This window comes from Merops nubicus, unplaced genomic scaffold (genome assembly GCF_000691845.1).
Source record: "Merops nubicus isolate BGI_N331 unplaced genomic scaffold, ASM69184v1 scaffold11464, whole genome shotgun sequence".
NCBI classification, from domain to species: Eukaryota; Metazoa; Chordata; class Aves; order Coraciiformes; family Meropidae; genus Merops; species Merops nubicus.
In genome coordinates, this window is record NW_008606246.1 from 48,425 (window position 1) to 59,510 (window position 11,086).

Genomic DNA, 11,086 nt, shown 5'->3' on the forward strand with positions numbered 1-11,086 from the left:
AGGAATTATTCTCTGTGGTGCTTTGAGAGAAAAAAGCTAGAGGTCAAGACCCTACCCTTATCCATTCACTTGCAAAGATTCTGGCACTTTCCAGTAGGAACACTTTTTTTTTTTCCCAAAAAAAAATTGTTCCCCCCAGATCTACCTACCCAAGGGAGTCACATCAAGAGTTCAAGACTCACAGCATCACTCAGAACTTCTCGCTAAGTCACATCCCAAGGACACATGCCAGTGGTGCCCATTCACCCATTTGATCCCCTCTCTCTGGTCTGCAGCCAAAACATCAGCTTTAGTCTAATACCTTCTTACCAAGCTTGAGAGCTTAGAGAAAAAAAAAGACAACAGCAGGGTTCAGAAGGCAGCCAGCAAGCCTGCCAATCTAAATGATAAGCTGTCGGCTTTAACCTCAGGCTCATCATTTACTGCCACTAGTGCCAGGTGCTATTATTGTCCCTTTGGGAATCTTAATACAACAAAATGATTCTCTAGCTCTGTCTCTATCCATTCTTACCCTCCTCTTCCCCTTCCTATGCCACAGACCTCTCTTGCCTTCAAGGCATACCCTCCTGAACTTCATCCACATCTTGTTTCCTTCTCTCATCTTCCTTTTCCTCAAACAACCTCTTTGGTGCACTTCACATCACCACGGCCAACCCAATTCCCACTTTTTCATGATACAAAGCAGCACCTCAAGGGATCAGGGTTTAGATGTCTCAGCAGGCGTTCTAGCTACTGGCTCATGGTTGGAGACAGCCCAGATAGTACTTAGGTCCCATGGTAGTCCAAATATTATATTCACCAGCACGGAAGCTCCTAGGAAGAGAAGGCAATGTTACACAGCCAGATATCCAGGGAAAAAGATATAGATAAATATTTCCAGACAGAAGGACTCATGGTGACTCACTTGTCCATCTCCCCCTCGAACTGCTGCCCTTTTGCATGCGTTACAAAACCAGATCAAAAATTCACTCAGCAAAACAAGGAAGGAAGGGCTTAAGGGAGAAGAGAAGTATTTGGCCCTAGGAACGGACACGCTACTGACACCGTGCCAGGGTAGACACAACAGTGAAGGAGGTCCAAGAAGAGATGCATGATCAGAATAAAAGTCTCCTAGCAGCACACTTGAAAGGTGAACAGATGTCATGGAGCGGGGCTCAATTTTAGTGGACTTTCACAGAAATTAATTCTGTATTTCAGCAATGTACAGAGAACACAGATCCTCACGGAGAGGCTGTTGATGTGCAGGCTGGGTGAGCAGACAGAGAAAGGAACTGGACTGAAAACATGGTGCACAGCCGAGCTGAGAGGATTGTCATCAATGGCACAAAGTCTAGTTGGAGGCCAGCAATTAGTGATGTATCCCAGGGGTTCAATACTGGATCCAGTCCTGTTCAACATACTCGTTAATGATCTGGATGATGGGGCAGAGTGTACCCTCAGCAAGTTTTCTGATGACAAATCTGAGAGGAGCAGCTGATAGACCAGAGGGTTGTGATGCCATCCTGAGAGTTCACCACAGGCTGGAGAAACGGGCTGACAGGAACTACATGACATTCAAAGAACAGTGTAAAATCCTCCACCTGGGGAGGAACAAGCACAAGCATAATCTGGGGGCCACCCAGCTGGAAAGCAACATCACAAAAAAGGATCTGGGGATCCTGGTGGATATGAGATTGAACATAAGCCAGCAACGTGCTCTTGATGCAGGGCAGGTGAAGGGAATCCTTGGTTGCATTAGGAGTGTTGCTAGCTGGTTGAAGGGTGTGATCCTTCCCCTCTACTCTCTACTCATGAGGCCACACTTTAAGTACTGTGCTCAGTTGTGGGGTGCCCAGTACAAGAGTAACATGGAGGTACTAGATAAGAGTCCAACCGAGGCCCAAAAAGGTGATTAAAGGACTACAGCATCTCTCCTAAGCGGCAGCAGGCAGAGCTGGAACTGTTCAATCTGGAGAAGAGAAGGCTCAGGGAGGATCTTACATTGTGTACAAATGTCTGAAGGCAGAGTGGAGCCTGGTGCTTTTCAGTGGTGCCCAGTGCCAGCACCAGGAGCGATGGGAACAAACTGAAACACAGGAGAAGTTCCTTCTGAACATCAGGAAACACTTTTACTGTGAGGGGGACCGAGCACAGGCACAGGTTGCCCAGAGAGGTTGCAGAGTCTCCATCCTTTGCAGTATTCCAAAGCCATCTGGGTACAGTTTTAGGCAACTGGCTCCAAGTGACCTTGCTTGAGCAGAGGGGGCTGGATAAGATGATCTCCAGAGACTCCTTCCAACCTCAGTCATTCTGTGAGAATGCTCTAACCTCACATCGATTGATGCTGAAACTTTAGGAATAGGATTAGACTATCCCACCTGCCTTGCCCTTGGCATTTACAAGCTGGCACCAGGGCAGCAGGTGAGCCTTACCATCAGTGAGAACACAGTCAACTCACCTGCCTCCTTCAGGAAGGGAAAGGAAATCATTACTCTTTCTAGGAAGCAGCTAGGCCAAGTTCTACATGGGTTCCTGCTCTCTTACACTCCAATTCTTCCAGCCCCAGCAGCACAGAGGCACTATCATTACAGCATGGATTAGACAACCATCCAGGGAACACTCTGGGGACACAGAGACAGACATATCTGCTGCCTGGCAGAGCCATAATCGCCTCCTCAGGGCAGGGTGGGGCTCCTCATGCCTTCCCTCACTAATGAATGTCTCTCTACCTCCCAGACAGCACCCTTCCGTCTCACCCTCCCTCCCTCTGCCACTGTCAGACTACAAATGCCTTCATCAGCAAACCAGACATCAGTTGGGTGGCACTGAGCCAAAGAGTCCTTATAACAGACATCAAACCAGAAGATAATATCTCCTCAACTCCTCCAATGGCACAAAGAATGAGACACCTCCACCATGCCCCATTGCCCACTCATGTGGTACATGTCTAGAGTCCCAGAGCCTCCTGCCACAGAACTAAATCCTTGCAGGCAAGGAGACTGGACAATCTCATCAATCATCTTCAGCCCCAAACTTTCTCATGCTAGGATTGCCTCACAGCAGCCAGCCACAGCATTTGTTTTGCTGGCTACCTCAGTGCCAAATGCTGGCAGGGGTGAGAGACAGACAGGGGAACAGCTGCTGTAGAATATTTCTGGGGGTGAAAAAGAAAAGCAAGATTGCAGGAGGTTACCAGAAGCAGGATTTCTCACTCTAATGGCGCAATGGGTTTCAGCAATAGTTTCCTTATGTTGCTTCAAGGGGCACCCTACTGCACCCAGGGACAGAGAACTGCTGTCCAACCTTCACACCTGGGAGAGACAAGTCATGGCACTGGGCCCCTTCAGAAGTGGCATGAGCTGCCACGCTCAGCACAGCCCCCCAAACTCTGCTCAGTCACCCCAGAGAGCAAGGCCCAGGGCAGAGCCAGCGGTGACACCGGCACCCCCACCCCACCAGAAGGGCAAACAGATGACAGCAATCTGCAGGAACTGCCAAGGCCAGACAAGTCGTGGCACCGGGCCCCTTTTGAAGCAGCATGAGCCACTACACTCAGCACAGGCCCCAAACTCTGCTCAGTCCCCCCACAGAGCAAGGCCCAGGGCAGAGCCAGCGGTGACACCGGCACCCCCACCCCACCAGAAGGGCAAACAGATGACAGCAATCTGCAGGAACTGCCAAGGCCTGGATTCACAGGGGATGCCAAGAGGTGAAAAGGACTCACGAGCTCACACGTTCTCTGTCTGGAAGCTATTTTTCAAGTCCTGGAGAGACAAGCAAGGGCAAAGCCCAGCTGTGCTATGGATATGGAAATCCCACCCTGGAGCCATTGGCAGCCCGGAGCCCAGGCCCCAGCATACCAGAGGTCACACACTGGTCCTTGGCCACATGTGGCAAGTGCTGTCCTGCAGCCCCTGTGCAACTGGTCTCAGCCCCAAGAAAGCTGTCAGTGCTGATCACCCTATGGGGCCCAGTCCAACCAAAGTGCCAGTATTACAATACTTAGCAGGAGGACTGTTTGGCTTCATATTACACAGCTCAGACCAGATCAGGGCTCACACTGTACCCAGGCCACTTTCAGTGTCAAGCCAAGATGAAGTTCTTCTCATCTGTCAATCAGTTGGACTCTTCAGCCACCAAAAAGGGGCAAGGTCTGCAGTGAGACATCCAAACGTTGGCACATTTTTTATCTTCTGTACTGGCCTCTTCCATCCTAGCATCCTAAAGCATTTTAAATAATGCATTAAGTCTCTATAGGACAACAATTTGGGTATTATCTGCTCACACACGCAGGCAAACCACAGCAGAAAGTTTTCACAACTTGCTCAAAACTACCTAGTGACTTCATAGCATAACTAGAAATATACCCACCTACCCAAACTCTCTGCCTTGTACTTTATAACACTGCTTTCCTTACCAGGCACGTGTCCACACAGAAATGAGTACTATTTGGATTGCTCATCGTGCTGAGCCAAAGCCTCTCCCCTCCAAGAGAGATCTCTCATGATACTTCTCCCTGCAAATGCTACAATGACTTCTCAAGCTGCTGAAAACAGATTTCAAAGGAGCTCCAGGCAGTCCCACTAAACAGAGCAGGAAGATGGACCATTTATTTCCTCTCTATCTGTTTACACAACATGCCAAGACCAATTAGTCTCATCCCTTGGGAAAGAGCTCAACAGCCCCAATGAGTCTTTGTGACACCCTGGACTTCCATACACCTCAGCTGACCCTTGCATCCCCTGGTACCTTCACCTCAAGCCATCAGAAGAAGTCTCTGTTCTCCTTGACCTCATCCTCTTAGCACTGCCAAACAAACCCAGATCTGTTGAAGTTAACAGGGTGGCAGCAGCCACAGTCTTCCTAGGACATGCACAACCTTCATTAAACAGCAAGCGGCTGGCAGCAGGACCTGCATTTAATGACACTGCTGTCCAAGGACAATGATCAAGGGGTGGCTGGGAGAGGGCATTCACTGCAGCAACATGGGTGTCTGCACAAGCCAGGGTATTTCCACCCAATTAAGGGAAAGAAAGGAAGAAGTCTTCCGAGCTAATTTTCTAGTCCTTTGGAGGAGTGAAAAAAGCACGCATTGAATTGCCCTCACTCAGCCACAATAGGGAAGAGGCTGGGTGGCCAGCAGACCAGCCAGCCAGGGTGGAAAATACACCAGCCAACTGTCCAAAACTCATGGCCAGAGTACAAATGGGTAGAATCACACTGCCCTGTGAGGCTGGAATGTCACGGCCTGGCACCCAACCAGCACCTTCTCAACCTGCTCCTGTGTAGCCTCTACTGTTGAGGAAGGCTAAACTGAAAGGCCCTGATGATGGAGATCTCCATTTATCCACAGAGCCACGGGGGCAGAAGCACAGGAATTCCTTAACCCCTTAAAAGCAACCAGATTGATTCAACCCACCTGTCTCTCCCAATCTGCACCCCATCCTTACCGAAGGAAGCGCTGAATCACTGGAAACACAGGGAGACATTTAGACACCACATGCCACTGATCTATGGCCTTCCTGAAAAAAATGCTTTTTCTGTTCAATCCTACAAACAGCTTAAGCATCCCCATGCAGAGCTGCTCCACACCACAAGTCTCTGGGCCAATCTTCCACCACTGTCCAGTGCAAACAGGATTTGATGCAAAGGCAAAGCACTCAGCGTTTCTTCATCGACCCTTGAGTAACCCACACCACATCATGCATCTGCAGTGTCTTCTTGTCTCAGGACAAATTTGCTTCTGGCACAAATTCATCTTGCCTGACACTCTGTTATCCCTTAGCTCCACAGAGCTACAGGAATGAGAAGTAAGGCTCAGGGACAAGAGTGAAATCCATATCTGCTGCTCAAAAAAAGTTTCCATCTGATTAAACTTTCATGCCATACTCTCATGGGCTAGCACATGATAGTAAGGGCAAGAACAGCAAAATAAGAATGACTTGATGTTCAGAGGCCAGATGAACCCTTAGGAGTAGCCTGTTTAACATCATTGTTCATTTGCATTGTTTACCTGACAAAAAAAATATGCTGCCAAGTGCTGCCCAGACAATCAATAAGAGCAATTTTTGTTGGAGAACACAAACTGACCAAGGAAGATAGACCCTAGTCCCACTTTACAGGTGGGGAATAGAGGTATCAAATGAGACTTGTCCAGGTTCATACAAGGATTTTGTGACAGAACTCAAAATAAAACCCAGATTTCAGATCACTGTCATAAGCAATGAGATCACTGATAAGCTGGTAAACTAATGGAAACCCAAATGTCAGTAAAAGAGAATCTACAACATTATTGTAATTTGTCATGATTTTTGTAGCAAAACCAAGTCCAGGTAGCAAGCAAGAAGCCATCATATATCTTTGAGATGTTACTGCTTCAAAATTAACCAATTACAGCTACGAAAATAATACAAGTGACCACTGCTGCAATATTCAGTCTGCATCTCACTTTGCATGTTTCCCCCACTCCTCAAAAAATTACACTTTTAAATTAAACCATTAGCTGAATATCCCCTCTTTGTAACAGGGATTCCACAATCTAGAAGTCTTAATGACATCTACAGTAAACAAATGCTATTTAAGAAAACCACATGCCAACCTCCACTCCAGATTTCAACTTCTTTTGCAAAAAATCTTTGCCACAATTAATCCAGAAGTGTAGAGAGCAGACAGATCAGGAAGCAAACTGTTCTTACAGGGTTTCCCCCCCAAAAAAAACACAACAGTTTGGAAAGTTTATTTTAATTAGTCCCTAATATTCCTCAACACACTCTCAAACATGGGAAAGGAACCTGAAGCAGAGCAGATAGGTGCTGTGCCTGGGATCCAAATGAGAAAAAGCACCTGGGCCAAAAGGAACATTTCTCCTTTACTCACATGCACTCTGAAAAAGAGAAGAATGGGCCCAGGCTTACCAGCTTTCTTCTCCTCTCATTAGGATGTAAAACTAATTAAAGTCTGTCAGTATCAGTAGAAGATTTGGGTGATGTGAAATGCAAGACTGGGTCTTTTGAATGTTCTGTGAGCAGAAACTTGGCTGGAAGGGCAAAGAGGGGGTGAGGAAAACTGTACTGAGACCACAAGTCTCTGCATTATGTATTCACGGGACGTACGCTGTCAGCAGGACTGAGAACAAGCAGTGGTGTAAGGGGGAAATGGAGGGGTCTCACTTTTCTAGATCTTGGAAAATAAATACATAGTCCTCTCTTTTAGTGGGTCCATCTTGTAGGCTTAAAGGGGGTGTTGTTAAGTGAGGTTAAAACTAGTCCCTCAAACCACCCAGAGGCAGTGAAATTCTTCCCTAATGAGAGGAAATTTGGCACTGAAAATAACTGTCTTTAACTTACTGCAATTTAACAGGGTCAGGAGATGTCTGTAGATACTCTTTCAAACTGACACTCCACCAGTGCAAGAAAAACAAACAATGAAGAGTGAGGCAAAATCCTAACCCTACAGCAATGCCTTCTAAAAGAGAGGCACCAGACAGGCGCTGTGCAGAGCAGCCCACCCCGCCAGGACCAAGCATGTCCCCTTTCCCAGCCTCTGCAGAGATAAGACAAACTCTCAGCACTTACACACCTCAACCCCAGGCCCCTGCAAAAGCAAGAAAGGCAGAAAGGCAAAAAGCACTGTGCTACATTGCTGTAAAAATCTTAGGAGGCATAAAGAGTCCTGGGCCCAAGGAGGTCAAAAAGTGTGGAAATATCTATCACCAAAGCTACAATCACTTTCATCACGAAGGTTATTTCTTCATACACCCCTAAGCAATTATTTTATTTTGGAGTAAATGGTATGGGTCAGATCATGGCAGCAGAGGTAATGTGACAAAAGTGAACTTGTGATTTTGTTCCTGTACCATGCAATGAACCAAAGAGTAAGGGTGCTGCCTTCCCAACAGGGGTAGCAAGAGGCATGCCCAACTGTAGCAAAAGCCACTTGAGTAGCAGCAGCTTTACTTCTGAAGAGAGGTATCTACACTTAGGCCTAAAACACACAGCAGAAGTACCAGTTATGCCCCTGAAGAAGTAACCCTATGAATTTACTGAATCCTGTCTCAAACTTCTCCCATCTTTGCTTACAACACCTTCTCTCAAGCGATGCTGCTTTCCTCCTATCAAGCTCTACCTTACCTGCTGCATTTTTTCCAGGTCAAGGCTGGGCCTGCTGACCTTATCCCCACACCCTTGTCGATGTCTCTTACAAGGCATGACTTGCTCCAGGCCTGCCCCCACGCTTGTGAAGATTAAAGGTCTGGAGGCCGGGCTCCGCACCACGGGCTGGAGTCTCTTGGGAGGGGAGGCACTGAAGAGCACGGGGCTCGGGCTGGCGTGCAGGCCGTCGCCCTGCTCTGCCACGGGCCGGGAGGACATGGTGCACAAGTTCTTCACTTCTTCGTCGCTGGAGGAGGTGTTGTTGCTGTCAGTGCAGCAGGTGAGCCTGCTGACCTGGGACCACTTGCGCTTCTCGGCGGCGAACTCTCGGTTGATGCGCTCCAGCTCCTCCTCCGAGCTGTGGCGGTCAAGGCTGGCATGGAAGAGAGCCCGAACCTTGCAGCATGGGTTCTCCTGGTTCTGGAGCTGGTTGGTGGCAAGAGGGGTCAAGGTGCAATTCCGTCTTCTCTCTGGTGGGAGAAAGAGACAGGAGAGGGGCAGTGCAGAGCTGTGTCTCGCACCCTAGTAAACTGGGCCTGCTTTCTCCTGACCCATTTCATCTCCTTCCAAGTAAACTTCGGAGACATTTTCCCACCTTTCCTTCCCTAGAAACACCTCTCCTGCCAAAGGCTTCCCTCTGGAAGTTTCCAGACTTCTGTTTTGGCCCAACTGCTAGACATCCTCTCACAAACTGTCACGTGGAAGTCTAGTTGCAGAGGAAGAACACAGACCCGCCTCTCATCTCATTCCCTAGGTGTGGAGATGATGTGATCTTACAAATACATTGTTAGACACTTGCCTCTAGCTAATAGTTCTAAGTTCCAGTGACCAGTTCTCATGGCAGAGGAGGCAAGTGATGATTACTAAGCAGCATGTCTGTGGCTCAACTAATAGAGGTGTGTTTTCTGGAAGTAAAAGTCCTCTTCCCATTACAAGGCTTGTCATAGAAGTGAGCCTGCCTTCAGCCATAAGCTGGGCACACTTCACCTGTTCTGCTGAGCTCTTTCTGTGTTAAGCACATGAAGCAGGACTTTGAGTTTTGACAGAACGTGTCCTGTGGGTCAGGAATTTAACTTCTGCCTTTGTCTTTGAATCTGACTAAAGAACGATAAAACACAGGGTGTGCACAAATGGCAGAAACAGCACAGTTCAGATGTGTTTACACCAGATTTCACCTGCTGCATGTCAGGTCCAAAAACAATAGCAGAGCACCCATCTCTCCTCTATTAAAGACCCTCAGCTAAATCCAAGAATAAGGCTGCCCAACACCAACAGTGCAGGAGGAAGTGAGAGAGTTAATCAGACAATGAGTCCAAGGGAATGAGGAAAGTGAAGGTCCAAAACTCAAAGTGGCAAAGACAAGGAAACCTAAAACAAAAATTATGCAGGTGCACAAGCCTGGAATAGAAGATGAATTTTTAGTCCTAGCTCTGCTGCTGGCCCATTATGGGCCTTCTCTGTCTGCACGTCTGCAGGACTGTGGCCTTAACATGTGGTAAATAATGTCTGTGGCTGTCACGAAAAGTGTGACTGCAGCATCTGCTAACACTGGCTTCTCCCTGTGAGGTCCCAAAGACTTCCAGGTGACTGAGTTAATGCATCTGGTTGTGGCACACTGGGGACAGAGAAGGAGGCACTTTCAAGAGCACAAGTGAAAAGCAAAATGGACTACAGCTGCAGCATCCCAGGACCCTCGTATCTCATCCCTTTACCTCTGTCGATCTGAGCAAGTTCCTGGTTCTCTCCCTCAGAGTCATCACTGTCCTCATCACTTGGGGGGTAGGAGATCTAGGGGGCAAGAAGAAAAAGGGTTTCATTGTGAACACTGAACGTCGCCCTGCTACTACCCAAGCTGCTTCCCCCACCCTCCCCCTCTCACATCCTGCAGGCATCCACCTCACCCAGCCACACACACCAGCCGTAGCACCTCCCTGCATACACATCCTCATCTCCCATCACAACCTCTTACTTGTGGCAACACAAAACACACAACCTGCCACCATCTCCACCTCACTGCACCACCAACTCCTTCCCAAGCACAACGAACATACTCTGCCCTTAGCTTCCCAGACACACAGCTTATAATCATCATGGTCTACCACATCCACATCACGTGGACAACCGAATCTCCAAAACCCACCACCAAAATAAACACATATCCTGTCAACAGCACTATCATCTTGCAAGGCACCCACAAATGGAAGGGGCATGTTAACTTTAACCATCCTGTGTGTGTACCCACACTTCCCCCTTGAAGGTGCACACACACAAGCCATCAAAGAACAAACTCATCTTGCTTTCCTACAGGACAACTCTGGAGTATGCAATATAAATAAAAGAAAGGGGTTTTCACACAAATTAATATTATGTAGTCCCTGCCAGCACAGAATCTTACAGTACCACCAAACACCCTTAAATGTTTCAAGAGTAATGACAATTCACATAGTTTCTCTCTCAGGAATTTTAAGGAACATTGCTCTAGGTCAGTCAACAGACTTCACCAAACCACTTGCTGTCTATCGAAATACCCAAAACATGCTCTGACACTGAACAAACTTGATCCTGGGAAAGGTTCACAGATCTGACTGAACCAAGCTGTTTTAGGTTCAGATCCCACTGCTGCTGAGTTTCCTGCACAGAGGAAGCCCTACCTATCTTGCTCCTAAAGTGACTTTTGTTCTGCTGTATAGAGCATGCCTGGAAGTTACAAGGTCACATCTCTGAGCTACGCAACTTCAAACGTGTCTCTGGCAATCACCAAAACCAAACGAGCCAAAGGAAAACAAGTAAGAGAAAGTTCTGGAATAACATGATCACTGCAGTATGAGCTTTATTATTCCTTACACCTTTTCATTCAGAATAACAACAAACATTCCCATCATTCTTAGCTGGGTCTCACAAGCTACTTGCCCAAAAAAAGAATTCAGTGGTGATAGGTTTCAACAGTATACATGGTG

At 47.6% G+C, this 11,086-nt stretch overlaps 1 protein-coding gene across 1 annotated transcript in view; it reads right to left on the bottom strand.

Annotated features, from left to right (window-relative positions):
* LOC103772256 overlaps positions 1–9,917 on the bottom strand; it is a gene marked incomplete at its 5' end in the record, with an annotated part of 36,145 nt that extends 26,228 nt beyond the window's left edge. Inside the window, 2 exons of the mRNA XM_008939584.1 lie at positions 8,109–8,599; positions 9,842–9,917. Coding sequence (XP_008937832.1) covers positions 8,109–8,599; positions 9,842–9,917 — 567 coding nt within the window. The remainder of the gene's footprint in view (positions 1–8,108; positions 8,600–9,841) is intronic.
* Positions 9,918–11,086: the final 1,169 nt, after the last annotated feature.